Source organism: Neovison vison, chromosome 10 (assembly GCF_020171115.1).
Source record: "Neovison vison isolate M4711 chromosome 10, ASM_NN_V1, whole genome shotgun sequence".
Taxonomy (NCBI): Eukaryota; Metazoa; Chordata; class Mammalia; order Carnivora; family Mustelidae; genus Neogale; species Neogale vison.
In genome coordinates this window covers 20,107,612-20,132,522 of record NC_058100.1, presented here as the reverse complement: position 1 = coordinate 20,132,522, position 24,911 = coordinate 20,107,612, and the positions used below count along the sequence as shown (strand labels likewise).

The following is a 24,911-nucleotide window of genomic DNA, read 5'->3' as shown; positions in this document are numbered from 1 at the left end:
GTGGCTCCAATTAAATTTTATTAAAATGATTCAACCAAATATCCAAAAATTAAGGTAGCTTCTATTTAAAAATGAATTTAAGAGATTAACAAATAATATATGACACATATCCTCAGTATAAAAGTCAAATACCACACTACCTAAATGTAGTTTTATATAAAGCATAGCTTTCAGCTGAACATTGTACTATGCAAATTTTATCAGGCAACATACCATGAAGAAAGTTTCTTTCTCTCTCCCTTTCACTCTTTAAATCACCTCTGAATGTCCAAACACAGTGTTCAATAAATATTTGTTCATACATACAACATGCTACAGAAGATGGGCTGGCTATGCTATATTGCCTTTCATTACTTCAGGTAATGTAAATGAATAAATTTGTGGTTAAAATGGTAAGTATTTTTGTGTTTGCTTCCCCTTTATAGACCAATGATAATGAAAAAGCAAGAAATTTAAATACAGTTGGTGTCACACAGTGAAAATAAATTTAATGTGTTTAATTTTAGTTAACGTTATGGTTAAGTCTGAGCATTTGGGGGAGTATATATCTTGAATATGCTTTGTCCTGTTTTTGTTTTTGTTTTTTTTCTCCAGGGAACATCGCACATAATTAAAAAGATTTTTTTCAGCTTTGTCTTTAAAAGAATATTTAAATTTATAATTTTCCAATATATTTTTATGTGCTAAATCTCATTATTTACTTTTCTATGTGGGGTAAAATGATAAAAGACTTGGTAAGAGCAAGAGTTATCTCCATGTTTATCCAAAAAAAGCTCATTATTCTCAAAGGATATTTATTTGATTTTAACATAAAAATTAGGAAAATTTATAATTAAAATATGATATTTAAATTCCAAGAATAATTCCCATATTTCTGTTTACACACTAAGCCAATATACATACTTGGTACTTTACAAACATTTTTAAATTTAATCATCTTAGGATCACTGTAAATGTTTTACTTCAATATTATAAATGAGAAGTTGAAATTCAAAATAATTAGGAAGCTTACCAATATACTATACTTGATAAGTGGCAGAGCCAAGATTCAAATAAATATATGCCACATTCAGATAACAGTATGCCTTTACTCTTTCCTGAAAAGTGAGCTTTCCTCATAATGCTTCCTTTTGCTTCCATTTGATTCCATAGTCATTTATTGAGCTTCTATCATGTATAGAATATGAGAGCATGGGTACTGACTTTTGTCTATGAGCTTCAAGATACTCCAAATTATCGTCTATCCATTTAAAGATATTGGTTAAAAAAAATGTAAGCTGTATTTCCTGTTGTTTCTTTCCTTTCACTTATGTCTAAGGTTTCTACAAAATTATACTTTACTACTAGATAAGTATCTCATATTAATATTTAGTCTGAAGTTTTCCTTCATTAACCATACTTATTTATACCTTTCCTTGCTTGCATGTCAATCAAGAGGTGCTTCGGAGAATATCAAGTGGTCTACTTAGAGACCAAAATGTAGAAGCCATAGAGGATAGAGGATTAGAATCAGAAACGCTGAGCCTTTATATTTAAAAAAATGTGTAAGGTAAAGATGCTCAAACGTAAATGAATTTCTGAAGCACACACATCTGTTTAGGTAGTCCAAGCATTGAGGTTCTCAAGGTCTCCAGCTTCCATTGTATTTCTGTAATGCCTTCAGCCAGTGCTCAGTATTGTCTGCACATTTTTACTTGGCTTTTTCACTTCTTTAATTGTTCATTTTGATTCCTGTTTGTGACCATGTTTTCTTTGAAGTCAGACATTAAGTTCATCAAAAAGTCCTTCTATGTTTTTGAAGGGTCCCACTGAATTCTTTAAACAAGATATTGGAAAAGTATTACAAATGAAAAAGCTGCATAATATTTATTTGTGGTCCTAATCAGCCCATGATTTTTCCAGTGAGATCAGAAAGCTTGTATATCAAATCATAACTGTGCATAAAGCAATCAGCCTCTTTGAAAAAACACTTTTACAGAAAAAGAAAATACAAAGCAGCCAAAGAAAAATTAAAAATCACTTTCTTAATTGGTTTTTGAAATGCATGATACCTTGTTTTCATATTTATAACAGTATAAAGAATTGAATTAGCATTAAGATCAGTGACAAAACACTTTAATTCTTTCTATCCCAATATCATTCTAAAATAAGAAAATACGTCTGTGTGTAGTTTGATGATAGAAAGGATAATCAACTATCAGCAAGAGCACTTAGTGACCAAACAAACATTAATTGTATGAATGAAGAAGTTAAAAATATTTATTAGTATAGGTGATCTGCAGTTTTTATATTTTACATTTCAACTAAAATAACATTTGCCACAGCCAAATGTATGGCATCTTTAAATACACACATATTCATGCAACACACATTTAAGATAAAATATTTCCCTAAAGCAGATACATATATACTTACTACATACTCTTATTTGAATGATATAGTATTAAATGACTCAATGAGACTTGGAAGAAAAACAATCAATGGGGAATTACTTTATTTACAGGATACAATGTAGCAGATGCACAAGTCTCCAGAGTCTTGGACTCCTTGTTTCTTTACCTCCTCTCATTTCTAATTCTTACCCCAGTCCTAAAAGTCCAAAAAAGAAACCTAACTACTTCTGGGATAAACCTCCTCTGGGCCTCATCCAAACTACTAATTGCCCACTACTTTAGTAGCAATTTCTGCTAGCAGATGAGAAGAGGCTCCTAGTTCCAACCTTGGAGCTATATATAATACGGTCAGGTTTTTACGACTACTAGAAATGTGCTCCGCTTACTGGGTAAGCCTCTGTTCATTTAAGGATGAACCCAAATGTTGATCCCATTTTCAGTTATCAATGTGGGTCATGTTTAACCTGGAAGTTCTAAAGAGGTGAATGTGTCTTCCCCAAAGATCCTGTTTCTGGCTTATAACTAGAAGTGATACATTGTTTATTCTTGAACCAGGGTTAGTAGCCCAAGAACAATGATTGTCCTCTCCTATTATAAGAACTAGATCACTTCTACTCTCTATGACTGAGATCGAAAGAGTCTTTGTCATTATGGAAAATGTGTTCTGAATATATGATATCTGAACATTAACTTTTTTTATATGTAGAAAAATTATCCAAAGTAGATATTTGGTCTAAGTATTGACAATTTTGCAAAAGCTTAACTTTAACTCAACTTTATGGTCTTATAACACATTCTTATTACTTCTTTACTTTCTTTCCATTAAGTAATATGTTTTTCTGACTATGACTGGAATTAAGTCAAATGGAGGCTTTAGGAATATATTGGCAGATATAGTAGGTGTTGTCATAATGTTAAGTTTTGATTTCCATTTTTAAAATCCTTTGACACAATGCATTTTATTTTAAAACATGTACTCATTTGTTAGAAGTAAACATGCTATATTTTAAAAGCAGATTACAGGTTTGCCACCAAAATGAACACAATTAATTTTCTTTATAACCAAATGGCAACATCTGACTTTACATCTTGGAACTCCGTACAGGTGAATGAGCGTGATCGTCTTCTAAGATTTGTTGGTCTCTGAGGTCTTCCTTCTGTCAAGTCTAAATATATGTCAGATTTCAGAAAACGTGTATAACTGTCTTGTTCCATAAGCTGATACACTCTGCTTTGCGCAGCATCAAAACTGTGTAGGGTAGGTTGGGTGATGCTCTTGGTAATGACTTCTTTGGTGTGAAAATCAAGGTTAACCTGGATGATAATAATAACAAAAAGTATGATTACGGTCAATCTACTTAAGTAAACACTTTTGAAAAACAAACAGTGCAGGACTGATCCAATGTTGGAGTGGGCATAAAGCACTTGGTTGCTTTTGTGATTTTTTTGTTTGTTTGTTTGTTTGTTTGTTTTTTTGGTTATAAGTCTAAGGATCCAGTGATTTACTCTGGGGTGACATTTCATCTGGCTCTTCTCTTCCTTTGCTCCTGGTCCTTCTTACTCTCTGCTGATTTAGAATAATGAAATATTGTAAATATCATTAAGACCATCAACATGGAAATTAAACTATTTTGAATGAGGGCAAAGGGTGACTTGGGGGCATATATGGGATTTCCATGCAGGGCTTTTGTTTTATCCCCATGCTCTTTTCATTTTATTATGATGCTTTCTTACAGGCAAGTGTATACTAAAAATGGATATCTTTTAAAGATAAAAAAATCCTTTAATGGTTTTTATCAGAGAACTACCACTATATCTGATTCTGATAGATGTTAAGTTTTCATTTAGGGTTCCTTCCTTTTCCCTCAGGGGTAACACTATACAACTAGCTGCTTTTTAAAAAAATTGTTTATAAAATTGGCCTTGGGAAAAACAGAACAGATTGGCCCTGTGGAAACACAGAACAGATTGAGACTTACTGATACAAGAAAAACAATCATCATTCCATGTAAAATGATATCCATATAAACAATGCTACCTCATGGACATATTAATTTATAGTGAAACAGAACTCTTAACAGTGGTATACTACCAGTCCTACCATTTCAGCAAAGAAACACTATTTAGTGAACACATAATATAATATAGAAACTCTATTTAAATTATTTTTGAGGGCAGTCAGGTAATATTCGCTAGTTGTATAATTTTATTGCTATAGTTTCAGCAGTTGTATCACACAATTATCTCACACTGTGCTTGTAGCCAGAATCACGACTATTTTTTCACTTGAACCACTGTCAAATTAGGTTTTGCTCATCTATCAATTATGAAACTTTCTTTAGCCTATCTTAAAACGGAGGAATAATTATTTTGGGGCAATCAAAACTTCGCATAGGTAGATGAGCTCACAAAAAATGGTACATTATACCAACTTTTTAATTTGTCTTGTCACTTATAGAAATTGTTTTGCTAAGACATTGCTTATGCTTAGGTGATTAATATGGATAAGTGAATGAATCTAAAGGCTGCAAGTAATTGTATTTACTCTTAGTCTAGAATAAAAATAACCCCAAGGAATGACTTCAGTTATACTTTAACTTTCATGGCGAAGTCTTACAATGCATTTTGTTCATATGTAGGAATTTATATAAATATCTGAATTTGCTTCAATAAAATCTTGACCTTTCTGATAGAATATATGAGGATACCGACTCGATAAAGACAGAGTCTCTCAAAAAATTTTCAAGCAGTTTTAAATTTTTACAATTATCTTTACTGTACCTCTTGTGGAGCATCATTCTGTATAAATTTCTCATATATTGCTTTTGCTTTAACAATAATTTGTTGAGGGTCTTTACTTTTCTTGAAATCTTCACAGGCTATCCAAAATTCAATGTTTTCCTCACTGAATTCAGTTTTAAGGAATGTGGTAAAAGTCTTCAGTCCATCTACCAGGAAAGAAGTGATATATTTTAACTATACAATATTAATGCTGAGGAATTGGATTATGTGATTTTCCCCCTCCAAATATGTATACATTCCAGTTAGTTAACATGCAGTGTGATATTGGTTTCTGGTGTAGAATTTAGTAATTCATCACTTACATACAACATCTAGTGTTCATCACAAGTCCCCATATTAATACCAACACATCTCTCCACCCACTTCTCCTTCTGTATTGTATTACTTGATATTAAAGTATAACTGCCAATATTAACAGAATAGCTATGTCTTCCCTCTAATGCAGTGAAGATACACACTTCTGCACACTCTATGTGAGAGACCTCATATAAATTAGCTGTAATCTTCACAATTATGTAAAGTATTAATCCTGTTGAAATGAGGCTGATTATGCTACATAGACCTATCATACATGGACCTGAACAAGAGGGACAAACCCCTACTCTGGACCTTGCTTTGGGTATCTTTTCCTCAGTGCCTTCCTCAGGGATGTGGGGGCTATTCTATGGAACCAAGAAACTATTCCACCTGGAGCCCATTCTTTCCTCAATCCCCCCGCCCCCACTGCTAGACTATGCTTCTATACTCAGGACCCTGGAATTCCCTGTCTAAAAGCTCTAAGTTACCAGGGTTTGTACAGTCCTCTTCCCTAAGTTCATCGACTAAAGGCACACAGACTCAAAAGTATGTGTACCCTTAGGATAAGACTTGAATTTGAAGGTGGAGGTGTCTACCCAAATATGCAAAGAGGACTTTCACAGTATGGAATTGAACCATGAGTAGAAAGAGAAGGAAGGTAGACATGTTGCTAATAGAACTGTGTAAAGTCTGAGAATTTTATATTTAAGCCTAATGGTTACACAGTACATTTATAAAAATAATAAGATGAACTATGTATTTTTAACAGTTTGTTAGCTTGACTTATTGCTCTTAAGCATTTAGATATTTAGTATGGGGTCTCCATTTTTACTTCTGTTCTGAGCTCCATCAATATTAGACATTGGTATCTTGTGGAAGATGGTCAGTGTTCAAATTCATGTTTAGCAAGTTACTATGTAGTCCTGAGTGGAATACTTTTCTTTCTTTGCCTCAGTTTTTCAATATTTAAAATTAACATAATCATGACACCTACCTGATCGGGCTGTTTAAACAATTAAAAACATTGATTTCTGGGAAAGATGGAGTAGGAAAACCTTCACCTTTTCCCACAGACACAACTAGATAGCATCCATATAAGTGTAAGTAACCTGGAGAATGACCTAAGGCCTGGCAGAACTGACTCTCCACAGCTAAATGCAGATCCACAAGACTGTGTGCAGGAGGGAGGGACACTGCAGGCACAGAGAGGGGAGAGAAACAGACCCTCATGCCAGACACCCCAGGCTCAGCCACAATAGAAGAGCACATAACACACATAGGAGACACCCCTGAAGTGCCAGGTTCTCGGGAATAGGGAACATTGCACTAGAGGAAACCACAGGACTTCTTCATAAGACCAGTACTTTCAAGAGCAGATGTAGTTGACTTCCCTAAAACATAGAAACAGACACAGACCATTGGACAAAATAAAGACAGGGGATATGTCTCAAATGAAAGAACAGTACAGGGGCGCCTGGGTGGCTCAGTGGGTTAAGCCGCGGCCTTCGGCTCGGGTCATGATCTCAGGGTCCTGGGATCGAGTCCCGCATCGGGCTCTCTGCTCAGCAGGGAGCCTGCTTCCTCCTCTCTCTCTGCCTGCCTCTCTGCCTACTTGTGATCTCTCTCTGTCAAATAAATAAATAAAATCTTAAGAAAAAAAGAAAAAAGAAAGAACAGTACAAAAAAGGAAAAATAGACTTAGGGAACTCAGCACTATCAAGTGTAATAACTTTTTCATTATATGGATCCCAGAAGAAAAAGAGAAAGGGGGGAAGAAAATTTATTTGAGAAATGATAACCAAAAAATTCCCCAATCCAAGAAGGAAACAGAAACCAAGATCTAGGGGGCACAGAGAGGCCCTAATAAAGTTAACCAAGGAGGTCCATACCAAGACACACAGTCATTAAAATGGCAAAGGAGAGATAAAAGAGATTCCCAGACAAACAAAAATTAAAAGAATTCATGACCACTAAATCATTCCTACAAAAAAAAAATGTTAAAAGGATCTCTTTGAATTAAAAGGAAAGACCAGAAGTAGGAATAAGAAAAGTAGAAAGCATAAAAACAGTAAAGTATATCTATAAAAACTGGTTAAGGGATTCGCAAAATAAATGGATACAAAGTATGATACCAAATACCTAAAACATGGAGGGTGGGGGAGAGGAGTAAAGTATGCATTCAAATGTAAGCAGCCATCAACTTAATATAGATTGTTATATACATTAGATATTAGATGAAAACTTAAAGGTAACCACAAATCAAAACAAAAAATAGATATGCAAAAAATAAAGACAAAGGAATCCAAGTATATCATTAAAGAAAGCAAACAAACCATGAGAGAAGAAAGCAAGAGAGGGGAGAATTAAAAGTATTACAACATGCAAAGTATAAGTGATTCTGGGAAAATTGCATAGCTTTTTACAAAAGAATGAAACTCAACCATTCTCTTACACCATACACAAAGATAAACTCTAAATGGATGAATGACGTCAATGTGAGACAGGAATCCATCAAAATCCTAGAGGGAAAGCATAGGGAGTAAAAACTTAGACACTGGCCACAGCAACTTCTTTCAAGACACGTCTCCAAAGATAAGGGAAATGAAAGAGAAAATGAACTTATGGGACTTCATCAAGATAAAAAGCTTCTGCTCCACAAAGGAAACAGCCAATGAAACAAAGAGACAACCCACAGAATTGGAGAAGATATTTGCAAATGACACTACAGACAAAGGGGTGATATCCAAGATCTATAAAAAATTTCTCAAACTCAACACCCAAAAAGCAAAAAATCATGTCAAAAAATGGGCAGAAGACATGAGCAGACACTTCTCCAAATAAGACAAACAAATGGCTAACAGACACATGAAAAAGTGTTCATCATCATTAGCCATTAGGGAAACTCAAATCAAAACCACATTAAGATACCACCTCATACCAGTTAGAATGGCAATAATTGACAAGGCAAGAAACTACAAATGTTGGAGAGGTTGTGGAGAAAGGGGAATCCTCTTACACTGCTGGTGGGAATGCAAATTGGTACAACCACTTTGGAAAACAATCTGGAGGTTCCACAAAAAATTAAAAATAGAGCTACCCTATGACCCTGCAATTACACTCCTGGGTATTTGCCCCAGAGATACAGATGTGGTGAAAAGAAAGGCCATATGCACCCCAATGTTCATAGCAGCAAAGTTCACAATAGTCAAACCATGGAAAGAGCTGAGATGCCCTTCATAGACGAATGGATAAAGAAGATGTGGTCCATATGTACAATGGACTATTACTCAGCCATCAGAAAGGGTGAATAACCAACTTTTGCATCAACATGGATGGGGCTGGAGGAGATTAAGGTGAGGGAAGTAAGTCAGTTAAAGAAAGTCAACTATCATATGGTTTCACTTACTTGTCGAACATAAGGAATAATATGGAGGACATTAGGAGAAAGAAGGGAAAAATGAAGGGGCAGAAATCGGAAGAGGAGAAGAACCATGAGAGACTGTGGACTCCAAGAAACAAACTGAAGGTTTTAGTGAGGAGGGGTGTCGGGGGATGGGTTAGCCTGGTGATAGGTATTAAGGAGTGCTCGGATTACATGGAGCACTGGGTGCTATATGCAAACAATGAATCCTGGAACACTACATCAAAAAATAATGTACTGTATGGTGACTAATATAACACAATAAAAAAATAAAGATTTTATTAGTTTTGAACATATTCACAAAGTTGTACACCCATCAAAATAAAAAAAAAACATGCAAAGTGCTTAAAATGGTGACTGGCACATAGTATTATACTTTGTGGGTTTTGATGATGATGATGTTAATGGTCTTGATGACTATCATTTATTTAAGGCTCAGTCAGGTAAAGTTTACATAGTTAGAATATGACAGAATCAGAATTCATCCCTAAGACAAATTGACTTTAAAACTAGTGCTCATTCAACTTTTTATGATATTCTACTTCTTTTGGCTTATACATATTTTTTAAAAAATTAAACCTTTATTTTGAGAAAATTATAAATTCACATGTAGGAGAGAATAGAGATCCCATGTACTCTTTATCCAGTTTCCACCAATGTAGCATTTTGCAAAACTATACAGTTATTGTTGAATGGTACAAGGGCTAGAAGTGCCAACCCCCCACCGCATGCAGTCAGAAACCCACTTACAGCTTTTGACACCTCAAAAACTTAACTGCTAATAGTTTACTATTGACAAGAACTATCACAATTAACCAGTCAATTAACATATATTTCGCATATTATGTGTATGGTATACAGTATTCTTAGAATAAAGTAAGCCAGATAAAAGAAGCTACTAATAAGAAAATCACAAGAAAGAGAAAAGGTTAGGTTAAAATCTAATGGTAACTACATTTAAAGTATTGTCCTGTATTTACTTACAAAATCCAAGAGTAATTAGACCTGTATAGTTCAAACCTCAGTTGTTTAAGGGTTAACTCTAATAAAATATCACAAGTAAGATAATGACATACTACTATTTATTTACCCATTGAAAAACATAAAGAAGTGGGTTTTAAAAATTTATTTCATTTAGAGCAGAATTATTTCTTAAATAAATTATTTTGACAACCTTCTAATTAGTGACCTTTACTCTAGTGACCCTTGTTCCCACACCCTCATAGTTTATTATTGACATTCTAGTCAATAGTATATTTCTATATACAGACTTCATCATGTTTCTTTACTTTTTAATATTTTCCAGTAGTGCCTTTCATCTCTTTCCACTATCTTTTTCACAATTTAAACTTCAGGAACTTAAAACATTGTGCTATAGTTGCTCGTTCACTTGTGATTCTCACGCTTTTTAAGATTCATGAGATGAAAACTCTTGTCTAATTTGCCACCAAACTTTGGAGTTGTGGCTCCACAAGGACCATGATTTTGTTACAAACATTACACTAAAGCCACAGGTCTTATACTAGTATTGAGGCAAATCACAAAGAGATGGCTTCAAAGCATCAAATTGGCCAGAAAATTTGTGGGGGATATAATGGGCTGCCAGAAAAATAATCCAAAACTCTTTAAAGGAAGGGAACATAGTCTAGACTCCTCTATCTTCTTTTATGCTCACATACAATAAAAATTTATTAGGCATGAAAGAAATGCCTAAAGTGACCCATTTTTAATAACAAAAGGAGTCAATAGAAACTGACAACAAGGTATCCAAAATATTTGAAATAGCATACAGGACAGTAAAAAAGCTATTATTGATTTGTTGAGGAACATAAATGTTAAAAAAGACATACTGAGTGAATAGATGCAAAAACTCAGCAGAGAAACTGAAACTATAGAAACAATCAAATGGAAAGAATTGGAATAAACTAGGGTAAAAAATTCATCGAATGGACATGACAAAAAATTAAAGACTACATAAGAAAGGGTGAGTCAAGTAGAAGAGAGCTGAATAGAAATTATTTAATCTGAGGAAAAGTAAAGAGGTAAAGGGTAACAACAGCAAAATTATGGGACAACCAGAAAATAAGATGTTAGCTATATCAATGATAACATTACATTTAAATGGACTATATACTCCAATTAAAGGTCAGAGATCATTAGACAGATTAAAAATTAAAACTAGACTTTATATTGGCTACAAGACACATGTTAAAAACAAAATGCTACGGCAAAATAAAAAAATAAAAATGATACACAATATAGGTGGTTAGCATAAGAAATCTGTGTAAAAACAATCTGATGTGGCCTGACAAAGTGACTTCAAAATAAAGAGTATTTCCATTTCATAATTATAAAGTGGTCAACTATTACTACTAAATAATAATCCTAATATATATGGACTTAGTTGCAGAGCTCTGAAATACATGAAGCAAACTGGCAGAACTGAAAGAAGTAGAAATATTTACAATTACAGTTGGAGATTTTAATTCTGTTCACTTATAAATTTATAGAACATGTAGACAGAATATTAATAAGGTTATATTAAATTTATCATTATTGGGGCACCTGGGTGGCTCAGTGGGTTAAAGCCTCTGCCTTCAGCTCAGGTCATGATCCCAGGGTCCTGGGATGGAGCCCTGTATTGGGCTCCCTGCTCAGCAGGGAGCCTGCTTCCGCCTCTCTCTCCCTGCCTCTCTACTTACTTGTGATCTCTGTCTGTCAAATAAATAAATAAAATCTTCTAAAAAAATTAATAAATAAAAAAAAATTAACACTATTTTTCAAGTTGACCTAATTGACAATTATAAAACACTCTGCCCAACACATTTTCAAGAGCATAAGGAAGAATATCCATGATAGACACATGGTATGTAGGATGTAAAATAAATCTAAATGTCAAAAGAATGATATTTTATAGAGTATGTCCTTTGCCCGCAAAGGTTTTAATACAAAATTAATACTGGTAACATAGCTACAAAAGCCTCCAACTATTTGGAAATAAACACATATAAATTCATAGGTCAAATAAGGAATTACAAAAGAAATTATGATATATATATAGTTGGATTATAAGGAAAGTACAGCACATCAAAATTAGAGGAGTTCAGCTTAAATAGTATTTAGAGGGAAATTTATTGCATGTAAATCTATACTAATAAAAAAAGAAGGGTATAAAGATAAGATATAAGTTTCTACCTTAAGAAGCTTGAAAATAAGAACAATTAAAGCCACGGTAAGTAGAAGGGGAAAATAATAAAAATAGAGGAGAAATCTACATTAATAGAAAAAAACATAGAGAAAATTAGCAAAATCAAAAAGTTGGTTCCTTGGAATATTAGTAAAATAGAACCCCTAGCAAGGTTGTTTCATAGTATAAAGCAAATCAGGAATATTACCACATATCTGACAGATATCACAAAGATAATAAATATTATGAACAGTTTTACACCAATAAATGTAACTTAAATAAAATGGGAAAATTGTTAAAAAAAAAAAACCTACCCAAAGTGACACTGAAGAAGTGAAAAATCTGATGACCTTAATCCAGTTAATGAACCGACTTTATAATAAAAATATTCTCCCCTCCCCCTAGCAAATTTTGGGTTCAGATTTAGTGAATTTTATCAAACACTTAAGAAAAAGTATTCTAATTTTATACAACTCCTTCCAGAAAACAGTGGAGGGATGAATACTTTCCACATCATTTTTTTTAAAGTTTTTTTTTTTAATGTATTTATTTGACAGAGAGAAATCACAAGTAAATGGAGAGGCAGGCAGAGAGAGGAAGGGAAGCAGGCTCCCTGCTGAGCAGAGAGCCCGATGCGGGACTCGATCCCAGGACCCTGAGATCATGACCTGAGCCGAAGGCAGCGGCTTAACCCACTGAGCCACCCAGGCGCCCCTCCACATCATTTTAATACCAAAACCTGATACTCCTTCCTCCCCAGAAATAAATAAAATAAGTATTAAGAAAGAAAGAAAAGGAAAACTATAGACCAATATCCATCATGATCAGAGATGCAAAAATTATAAACAAAAAGACTAAAAGACTTACATTTAGCAATGTATGAAAGGAGAAGCAAACGTTCTAACATCATGGTTAAAAGAATTGTGAAATAAAGTGATAGCTTTCTTTCCTCAACTCATTTTCATTTAGGTTCTGTCGGGGACTGCCTCCGGCCAGGAAAATCCCTGCCATTACAAGATGGTGCTTGGCTCACTGCCAGCAAAATACGCTGCAAGTAAACAACGAACGTTCTGGTGAAGCTCGCCTAAAGGAGGACATAGTCATTGGCTGTTTCAAATTTAATCAGCATAGTAACAGGACTCTCATTGGCTCTCCCCATTGTTTGGCCCCTTATTGGTCACCCTGCTCGCTGATTGGTCATGTAAACGTATATAAGTGTGTAGACTTGCGGAGAGAGAAGATACATCTGAACCAGGGCTTGTTGTCCTTGCAGGTCGAGGGCGACAAGGTTCATTTCTTATATTCACTACTCTTTAGAATGATTCTTTATGGTCAGTGATGGCTTCTAATATAGAATGTTCCATACAGAGTGAAGCAAGAAGAATGAATCTCTATGGTGGAATTACAGAAATTGAGAGATTTTGCATTTAGAGAGGTTTTGAGGGCTAAGGGGTGCTTATATACACTATCGCATTTAACCTTTACAACATATGCTAGGAATATGCCTTATATTCATTTTCATAGATGAGGAAACCGAGATTCAGATAAGTTCAACTTCCCCAGATCTCACTTTTCGAACAAACAAAGTTGTAGAAGTGTATCTTTCTTAGGAAGGCAACGTTTTCTGTGGCAGGTAGAGTAACAGCCCTCCATAGATGTCCATGTCCTAATTCCCAAAACCTGCGAACATGTTACCTTACATAGGAAAAAGGAGCTTTGCAGATGTGGGTATGATTAGGGACCATGAAATGGGTAAAGTACCCTGCATTATCTAGGTGGGTAATCTAACCCAGTCTGAGCACATGAGTCCTTAAAAGTGGAAGAGGAAGGCAAAAGAGTGGGACAGGGAGATACATGAAAAGGACCGTTACTGACCTTGAAGATGAAAGACGGTCATAAGCCAAAAAATGTGGTGGCTTCTAGAGGGTATGAATTGTATTGAGTTTAGAGCCAGCAACATAAAGGAGACCTTGGTCCAAAACTCCAAAGAACTGAATTCTACTAAAAACCTGGAAAGGGATTCTGCCCTACACCCTCCAGAAGAGACAATCACACCTTGATTTTTTTTTTCCCTGATAAGACCTATACTGTACTTCTGACCTACAAAACTGTAAGGTACTATATTTGTGTTTTTTTAAATCACTAAAGTTAGGGAAATTTGTTATAGCAGCAAGGGGAAACTAATACAATCCTCAAACTATGTTTTTTATTTCCCCATATATATTTTTATATTTCATCAATATATTTTTTTATTTCTCATATATATAGAACTTGTCCTCTTTATCATGAAGCACCATTTTTTATGTCATAAGCAATTTAAAAAAATATGTTAGAGATACAGAAACAAAATGACATGACAACCCATAGACACTTGCAAAGTATTGAATATGAGATGATTTCAACCACTACCATGAAAAAAAGAATCATGCAGCTCTATCCCACTGTTCCTTCCATTGGTGTTTTCACTGGACTAAGGGGAGGTTTTTTTTTTTTTTCTCTATGAATTAATCCTGAGCACCAGGTGGTAGTTAAATGTTTGTGAAGAAACTAGGAAGACAAGCAAGGGTCAGGCTACAAGAATTTGAGAAGCTATCATTTAAGACGGAAAAGCAAGTCAGAACTTGTTAAGCACCACCTTTTTAAACAGTTCCTCTAATCACTGAGAATAAGCAAGAATGATCAATGTAGGATATTTAACAACTTTTCTTATTTTTTAGTTTGTGTTTGATTTTCAAGGGTTATTTCTTAATGCTGTGTACTGTACTTTTCTCCAAATGTAGAAGGGAAATATAAATGGATAAAGATTTTTTGAAGTATTTTGATACATAGAAGATTTTCCTCAAATACCTAAGTATGTATATGTTTCAGAGTCAAAATAAAATGCCTGCAATCTTGCAATGAGACTATAGTCTGTTCTAGATTAAACCTAGTTTGGAAAGAGGAAATTAAGTATAAGCATTATTGGGACTGTAAATAAAGTCACACTGACCCAAGGGAAGGAAAAAACTTTTCTGATTTCAACTTTTGCTATCCATATGTCATGTATAAGTATGGTTGATCAGTTTTTAAATGCCAAATTATTCCTAAAGTGAGTTAATAATGTTATAATTTTGGGAGAATATGACCATTACTTTTCCTATTAATAGATCTCAATTATAATAAAGTAAAGGAACCATCCATATGTCAGGCAACTGAAATTATTACATATTAAAAATAACTTTCTTCACCTTTTATTTATAAAACACCTAGTATGAACATGAGGACTGTATTATATACTGAAATGCAGTAATATTAATTATAATAGACATTTTAGGTGTTTGCTAAGGTCTTGATACATTGCTATATGCCTTTTATTGGCCCAGCTCCATTTAATTTTCGTGTCAGCCCTACTGGAGCAACCTATTTTTACAGATGAAGAAGTTGAGGTACAAAGAGTTAAGTTGCACACTGAAAAAAGCAAAAGAAAATAAAATTAAAAAAAAAAAAAAAAGAGCTAAGTTCTCCTAAGTTTACAGCTGGTAAAATACAGTGCAGAAGCTAGAACCCAGATGTTTTTTGTTCAAAGTTATAAGCTGCCATCAAACAACAAACTCCCTGCTGCTGAGGAATATGGAAATCAATGGGTGGGCAAGACAGGCATTTATAACCCAAGGACAAATGAAGGACATTTGTGGGGGTTGTTTATTCTATTTGGAGCAGCAGAGGAAAAACAATTTGCATGGAATCCAAATAGAAACTTTCAAAATAATAAAATAAATGTTTCTTAATATATGGCTCTTTACTAATGCACAAAATATAAGTGTCAACTATGTGCCAGCCACTGTGCTCTGGGATATGCATAAGAACTTTGTTACATGATTAGTCTTGAGTTTCATACAGACGTTCAGAATGAAGTCACAGAACTAACAGTGGGGAAAGTGCTATGTGCTAAACAATGGGTTAATTGAAGTGAATGGGTTAATTGAAGTGAATGGGTTCAGTTGGCAAAATATGAATATATAATAAGGAAGAATAAGTACTGATTCAAGAAATGAATTAATAATGAAGGAGAAAGTAGTTCATTTATTTAAAGGCTTAAGTAAATTACTTTTTAAAAAGTAACATGCCATGTCGTGCAAGATTATCCCAGCACTTCAGTTACTTCCTGTTTCTCTTACTCACTTTGGGCAGCTACATTAAGTCAGGTCACAACGGAACCATTTGCACACAGAAGGAGTAACTTACCAAACAGTCCTTTAGAAGGCAGCAGTGGTGAATGCAGCTGCCAAAAGAGCTTGATGGAACCTGGGATTAGAATTCACACTGGAAGAAGCTGACTCAATGTGTCATACAAATATGAAATGCTTGTGATTGCATGTTTCTAAATTGAAACTCTGGCATCTGTTGGAGAATTTTTCTGATGCCAAGAAATCAAATGAAACAAAAAGTCAAGAAACTCTCAGGTTGGCAACCCAAGTACAGTATTACTAGGTTGCATGTTTCCCCCTTAAATATTTGGCTTCATAGCTCTTGACCTGACACAGAATGTTGTGGTTACTTTTGCAATAATGATGTATTTATGTGATCCATTTATAATGTAGACTGGATTTTACTTACTTTTATCCTGAGACAGATTAAGAAATTGAGTGTTAGTTATTGTTAGTTATGGGTCAGCCTGATTCAGAAATTTCACTTTGCAGAACACTGGAATCCTTTATCTTGCAGAAAATCAGTAACTGAAAATTGGGAAGAGCAAGCTGAAAAGCCACAAGGTAAAACGCGTAAGGAGAAGTACTCATTTCCTTCTGCAAAAGTGAAGTACTCATTTCCTTGCAGGCTTTATTCAAAGTCAGTAGTAAGTATTTTCCACAGTATAATTGGTTTATATTTTTAAAGCGAGGGGGAGCCATGACTTACATATCCTACTTCCCTCATCATTATGAATTATTCTCAGAATCAAGTGTAGTAGAACCACAATAGAGGTTGCAAAAAAGTCCAAGCAAATATTCATTAATGAAAAGGTAAAAAAATTGGAATTATTTGCAATGACCAGGAAATGTACAGGTACGTAGTAGTTGGAATATTTTCTTTACCGAGACTCCCTGCAGGAAATAACATCCTCTTTCACACATTTTTAGTTAGCTGATTGAAGATGTGATGGTTAGAAAATCTCTATTTATGATCAAGTACTCTTAAATATTCTAGGTGTGTCCCTATAAAACCCTGCAAAACTTTCAATAAAGTTTACCAGCAACTACATAAGTTCAAACTCGGACCTGTTATCTTCTCACAAATCTTGTGCTCCCACTTCTTTTTCTCATCTGGAAAAGGCACTGTCACCTTCCTATTAATATGGAATAAAATCTAGAGATTTTTGGCTCATCCTTTTTCTTCATCTCACTTCACAATACACACACAGATTCAATCAGTCACCAAGTTCATCCGTTTTCTTTCCAAAATAGCCCTTACTTTGAGGTTAGCTTTTATATTTGTAACAATCTTGTAGGTAGTCCATATTACATGTATGGAATTCTACTTTTCTGTCCATCAGTTTTCTAACAAACTTTCTGAACTTTGTCCCCAATTTGACTTTCCAATGTGTTTATTCACTAGTCTGCCCCAGTGAAAGTGAACTGGTTTATTTTCCAAGTTATGTCAAAATCTCTTGTTTCTCTAGCCATTTTCCTGCCTTTTTCTCAGCTCAGGAGTTATTTTTTCTTCCGCCTGTTGAAATCCTGAATAACCCCGTATAATCTCTTTTAATAATTTTTAAAAGGTTACACGATACATTGCAAGTTACATAGCATTTTTAAAACTATTTAGCTAATTATTTTCAAACATATATTAGTCAGCAGAATTATTTTACTTTCAAAGATATCTTATGTGGAACCATATACATATATGTACACAAACACACAATATACACATACATATATTACCACTAGAATTGATTTGCTAACTTTATATTAGTAACATTTACTTTTATAAAGTCAATTAATAAGAAGACATAACTAAATTTGAAATTGGTGATTATGAATCATATATAATCTGATATAGCATTTAGAAATCATTGATTTTGTACGTATAATTAAATTATAAATTTTTATGATTCACAATTTCAGATAAATTTGTCAATAAATAAGGATGTATGCTAATATCTGTATAGAAACAAGAGGAACAGTTTATTTTAGAATAGACTTAGATTTATGGAAAAGTTATGAAGACAGTGCAGTGTCCTTATACCTCACAACCAAGTTTCCTCCTATTAACAACATCTCATATTGGCAAAGTACGTGTTATAATTGATAAACAAATACTGATACACCTTTATTAACTAAAGTCCATACTTTGTTTAGATTTTCTTGGATTTTATCGTCTGTTTTTTTTTTTAATTTTTAAAAGAGCTAAACTACATTTGAAGGATGAAATTTGAATGAAATAGCCAAATTATCAAAACACTCCATGGATTCTGTCATTTCTGTGGAATATAGCTAAAACCATGCTCTTTCTGTTTTAGTCTCATCGGTCTATTGTCTGTCACCCTAAGCCTCCTTTTCTTTTTTCAAATTGTTTCACAACAAAGAGTTACTTTATTTTTAATTCCCTAAATAAATTGCACTGGTTAATCCCCCATGCTTATGTTGGTTCTGCACTTGGATGGCCTCTCTCCTTGTCCAGCTAGTGAATTTTGATTAAACTCCCTAAAATCTAGAGTAAGAACCATCTATTTTGTGGTTCCATTTCTAAAGTTGCTAATAATTAGCATATATTACTTTTAATATCAGCCATTTTTGTCAAAATAATAATCAAATTTCTATTGTATATTGATTTGTATTTAGTTTGAGTTATCACTGCATTTCTCATTTGGCTAAATTTAATACAATTTCCTTTTCCTTTATATAGACATGACATACAGAATTTAAGAAACTTACTCATTTAACCACAGGGGAATTTTGTAAAATTTGATACTGTAAAGTCTTTCTTGAAGTGCATATATGTGCGTGTGTGTGTGTGTATTAATGAGTATAAGATCTTTCCTTCCTTTTTTTGTTTGCCTGGAGTCAAGACAGTAGAAATGAACTGAATTTAACCATTGCAACCAAAAGACTTTTTAAACTGATTATTATATGCTTTATAATTTAATATTACAATAAGCTTTGCAATTAAAAATAATTGGATTTTGGAGGGATTGATTAAAAGGATACTAGTAACATAATTTTTTTGTGAATTCAATATAATTTAATTAGCACTTTGATCAAGAGCAATGATAATAATGTCCAAGTGGGTCAATGGGGCTGACTTTCATTATCATGTTGAACCCTCGTGATTCAAATTGCTGCTATTTTACAGTTCTTTAATATTTCCACCAGCAGAGAAGCTAGAGAGAGAAGCAGATTCAATTTTTTCCATTCAGTTTTGACTACTTGTAATACAGAATGATTACAGAATGCCGGGGGAAATTTTTCTGTAGGGCTAATTACCCTTGCTGAAGCTTTCTTCTCTCTGTATGGGTCATGAGAGTAAGATGAAATTATTATGTACCAATTTATTAAGTTCAATAAATAAATACAGCTTATATCTTTCTTATAATTGAAATTTTACCTTGTAAGTGATTTCACCCAGTTGGGAATTAACTGGAAAATAGGAAAAGATTATTAAATTTATTGTTGAGGGGCACCTGGGTGGCCCATTTGGCTAAGGGGTTGCCTTTGGCTCAGGTCCTGATCTTAGGGTCCTGGGATAGAGTCCTGGATCAGGCTCCCTGCTCAATGAAGAGCTTGTTTCTCCCTCTCCCTCTGCTTGCCGCTCAGCCTACTTGTGCTCTCTCTAACTCTCTGTCAAATAAATAAATAAAGTCTTCAAAAAATAAATTTATTGCTGATAATTATTATTTTTCATAATAGAAGTAATAATTTACACTCGTGTAGGGTTGGTTATTGGTTTCTTATTCATCATCTCACTTAATCCTGAGAGAAATCCATTCCTTTTGGAACTAAAGACATTGTTATCTCCATTTACAGTTGAAGAAGCTGAAAGTCAGAGAAAGTAGGAAGATTAACTAAGACTATGCAACCATTATGTAGTGCAAGAGAATCAGAGCTCAGATCTCAAAGGAACAGTGGGCTAAACTTTTCCTAGAAATAAATTTGTTTATATTATTTAAACACTTAATATTTATCCAGTGATGTGATGGGTTTGAGCCTCCAGAGATGAAAAGACATTTGCTTCCTTATAATAAACTGTCAAATTAATTTAAAAAAAAGGGGGGGGGAGAGAGAGAGAGAGAGAAACAATCTAGGAAGCCTGTCCTGAATCATGGCTTATCATTGTTGAGCAGTCAAATAAAAACTTAATATTTGTTCTCATCTTCCACCTCACCTAAAAAGCTCCATCGTAAATATCCACCTGATTCTCAGCTCTTCTACAAAATTCTACTTTAAAATTTTACTTTAAAAATAGATGATTGAGGGGCGCCTGGGTGGCTCAGTGGGTTAAGCCGCTGCCTTCGGCTCAGGTCATGATCTCAGGATCCTGGGATCGAGTCCCGCATCGGGCTCTCTGCTCAGCAGGGAGCCTGCTTCCTCCTCTCTCTCTCTGCCTGCCTCTCTGCCTACTTGTAATCTCTCTCTGTCAAATAAATAAAATCTTTAAAAAAAAATAGATGATTGATATGAAGAGTGAAATATTTACAAAATTTGAAAAAAAAGTATTTTCATGATGGTTACCTGAATTTCCAATGAAAGAACTACTTTAAATTTTAGATCAATAAAATTAACATGTGTAATCAGGTATTTTAAAATGAAGGATCTCATTAAAAGAATCAATAAATTTAAAAATTTGAAACCATTAATCACAACACAAAGAGGTAATATTTTAACCACAATAAGTATTTTTAGTAAAATCAGAATATTTAAAAAATTTTCCATTTGTTTACTATTCTATTATTTAGTTATTTCTCTTGATCAGAAACTCAGATTGCTGTAAATTACTAATCAGACTACATTTTTATGACAGCCTGTTTTGTATAGTTATGTGCACACTTTGCATAATTATCCATTAAAATGTAAAGCATTTGGGGAAAAACACCACTAACCTTTATGGGAAAGCAGTTTGTCAAATGATTCACCCCATATCACTGCTTCTTCAGGGGAGACTCTGTTCAAGAAAAAATATTTGTAATGGAGTATGCAGAAAGTCTGTTTCTGGATCTGCTCTAACACACTTTTTAACACTGCTCTTTTCAGTCATAGGGTTTCTTCTTTTATTACTATGTAATGAAAGTTGCATTTACATTCGAAACTTCAAAAACATTTGTCAACTTTTTTATTGATTTTGCCTATCAAACAATATGTTAAAATAACATTAAATATTTTCTCCCGAGTGTATAAATTATTTTATTTAAAATTAATCATGTGTCAGGTTAAGAACAAAGAAAAAGAGATCAGGTCAATTATCTTTTTTTCTTTATTCATCTCTGCATATCCAGTTTAATTCAGCAAATAGAAGAACCTAAACTAACAGTAACTTTTAGCCAAACTTTTTTTTTAACTGCAATTTCCTTGAAGCTCTTAACACAACATGCAACAATTTTTTTTTTTTTTAAACAGACACAGGAAGTTTGGCTAATGAGTTTCTAAAGGGATAAGAAATATGTTTAAAAACTTGAAATACAACAAATATTTTATAGTAACAATTTAAAAGGTTGAATATATTTGTCATTTCATTATTGGAAAAATTTGTATTTTAGTATTTAAGTATATAAGTACATAAGATCACTTCATTTTCTGTTTGAATGGCTAAAAATGACAAAACATCCCTTTTCATGCCTTTTGCTTTTATACCTAGAGGCATTTTTTCAAACTACTAAGGGAGGAAATGAATAGCTCTCCTCTATGACAATATTACGTTCTGAAACTCTTAAATTAATGAGTATTTCATCAGTTTATAAGGAGTAAAATATATCATTTAAAATTGACAGGTATATAATTTTAAAAGCGCACCTTTAAATTTTTATAAGGTTATTTAATTTAAGCCATTAAAGTGTTTTAATTTTATGGAATATTCCTAGTTTTTTGAAATGAGATCTCTAACCTTCCTTATATTACTGTGTAATTTCCAATAAAATGGAAATCCCTAATTTCCTCTTTCTTAAACCTTTAATGATAGAATCAGCAAAATCTTCCCTCAAATAATTAAAAGTTATTCACCTTGTTTCTTTGGCCAAGTGCCCAGATCTACTGGAGTGGGTTTCTTCATGAAACTCAGGTTTCTGCACAAGAAGACTTAACCTATTTCTTTTTTCCTTAGCTCTGAAAATGAAAAAGTGTTAGCTTCAGGACAATTTGGATGACAATTAAAATATTTCCTTCTAACTGTCAAATAAATTTGGGATTGGTAATCACCTGAACACCTTTTCTCACCAACATTCACCCCCACACACACACTCACAATTGCTTTTTCCTAGTGAATTTCATTCAATTTGCAGAGGAATTAGGATAGCGTATGTGAAATATATTTTGCTTTTTTCCCCCTCAGTGATTGTAAAGTATTTGAGATTATATTTCAATTAAGATTGTCACTAGTTGTTTTGTGTGGTTAAAATTGTTGCATTTTTTCGAAAAGAAAAACATTTTAGGGGAGCCTGGATGGCTTAGTTGGTTAATCATCTGTCCTGGGCTCAGGTCATGATCCGGATGTCATAGGATCTAGACTTACATCAGGGTCCCTGCTTGGTGGGGGTTGGGGAGGACTACTTTTTCCTCTGCCCCTCCTTCTGCCCTTCTCCCTGGTCATGCTCCTTCTCTCTCTCTCTCTTTCCATCAAATAAATAAAATCTTAAAAAAACAAAACCAAACCCAACACTTTAGATTTAACAGATGTTTACTCCTAATAAACAAAGACCTTTTTCCCAGTTGTAACACTACATTCAATATATTTTCAACCACATACTTTAAAAATAAGTGCTAACAAATATTCAACATCAATCATGTTTTTAAAAGTATAAAACTGATTTTAAAAATTATGATTTTTACCTGATTTTCGCTTCTTTGCTTGTTTCTTCTTTTCCTGAACCATGTATTAACTTGAAAAAAGCTTTTTCTTTTGATTCACACATATTTAATTGAGGAAAGAAAACCAATGATGTTTCCATCTTCTCTCTCTAAAATGAAGAGATGTCTAATTTATTACATCCTTCCCCTGTTAATGCTATTTCATAGTTGTACATGGTGTAATAAAAAGTTATCTTAACTCTGTCAGCAGTGCTTAAAAAAATAAAGTAAAAATAGAGTCAAGAGCTGTGTTTCTCTCTCCACAAAAAAGTAGAACTGAGGAACAGAAGTACAATTTGGTCCTAAGTTGTTTAAGGAAATGATACTACAAATTTGCAAAATGACTCTTGGTCTCTAAGATAAAGACGGGTATTACAACAGTGCAACTTCTCTTTCTAGTTTGTGCAACCAGAATGAGGCTTTAGTAGACCCAAATGACACTGTCATTTCCCACAGGAACTTTAAAAAAAATTTTTTTTTAAAGATTTTATTTATTTATTTGACAAAGAGACTCAGAGAGAGCAAGCATGAGCAGACGGAGGGACAGAAGGAGAGAGTGAAGCAGGCTCTCTGCTGAGCAGGAAGCCTAATGCAGAGCTCGATCCCAGGACCCTGGGAACCTGACCTAAGCTGAAGGCAGATGCTTAACCGACTGAGCCACCCACCCACCCCTAAAAAATTCTTAAATGTGTATAGTATGTATTTAAATATGTTGTGGTGAAGTATTACATTGAACACTAAATTTTTTAAACTAAATTTTTTAAACTTATTTTAATTACAATGAATTAAGTAAATTACATTTAATTGACACAATGGAATGTAATGTAAGTTACATTTGCTAACATATTGTATCAAAGTAAGGATATAGATGGAGTTTTATAGTTGAAAGAGACAGTGGAAATCATTTCATTCAATAATTTTTAAGCACAGGTTCATGGAATGATTTTAGACATTCAAGAAATTTTTATCAGTCCATGGTGAAAATGGGGAAAAAAGATAATATGTAATTTTTTTCTTTTCTTTTATCTTTTTCTTTTTTTTAGGATTTATTTATTCGAGAGGGAGAGAGAGAGGTGCATGTGAGTGGGGATAGGATCAGAATGAGAGGGAGAGAGAGAATCCTCAAACAGACTCCCTGCTCAAATGCAGACCCTTCCTGGGGCTCTATCCCAGGACACTGAGATTAAGACCTGAGCTGAAATAGAGAGTCAGATGCTCAACTGACTGAGCCACCCAAGTGCCCTGTAAATTTTTTTCTTAAACCACATATATATTTATATGAAGGAATTCATTATTTTGAATTTGCCTTTCTATCTTTTTTATTGTTACAATGTCCTTTTTAATGAAAGATTGTAACTAGAGATTGCAGTTTGTATATTTGTTATTTTATGTCCTTATTAAAAAAGAAATGGAAACCTGAATTTGGTTCAGCCTCTGCTTCTTTTACTGTTTCATGACTACTCTAATATCTAAGAAATACTGATGTAGTCCATAATTCACATTTTATAGAAAAGGAAACCAAGAATGATAGATATTAAGTGATTTATTCTTGCAAAGTCCTGGAGGTCAGTGGAATAGAAGATCTGGAATTATTAGAGCCTTTGATAACTAGAGCATGTGATTTCGTCTTTCTAAGATAACTTTGATCTCCAGTAGTGAATACTTCAATTCCTCTAAAATTATACATATTAAAAAACAAGTTAACAAATGTAAAAGAAATCTGTTTTATTTTTAGTCTGTTCAAGTTATTGATTTCAAGAAAGTAGTTTCAAGACACTTTT

General features: G+C 33.6%; 1 protein-coding gene across 1 annotated transcript; it reads right to left on the bottom strand.

Annotated features, from left to right (window-relative positions):
- Nucleotides 1-2,232: 2,232 nt before the first annotated feature.
- On the bottom strand, nt 2,233-23,481 carry RGS18 (regulator of G protein signaling 18). The gene is made up of 5 exons (XM_044266851.1): nt 23,113-23,481; nt 22,288-22,389; nt 21,174-21,235; nt 5,175-5,341; nt 2,233-3,707 (listed from the first exon to the last, which is right to left on the bottom strand). The coding sequence occupies exons 1-5, from the start codon at nt 23,229-23,231 to the stop codon at nt 3,450-3,452; spliced, it is 708 nt and encodes a 235-aa protein (XP_044122786.1). The 5' UTR covers nt 23,232-23,481; the 3' UTR covers nt 2,233-3,449.
- Between the last annotated feature and the right edge of the window lie 1,430 nt (nt 23,482-24,911).

Bases quoted from the DNA above. Each gene is read 5' to 3' on its own strand.
- RGS18 (XM_044266851.1), bottom strand. From the start codon at position 23,231: ATGGAAACATCATTGGTTTTCTTTCCTCAATTAAATATGTGTGAATCA. The intron at 22,390-23,112 runs GTAAAAATCATA...TTTCATTTTCAG, and splicing joins AGCAAAGAAGCGAAAATCAG to AGCTAAGGAAAAAAGAAATA. The intron at 5,342-21,173 runs GTTAGTGGTGTT...CTTTCCTGGTAG, and splicing joins CAAACTGCTTTCCCATAAAG to ATGGACTGAAGACTTTTACC.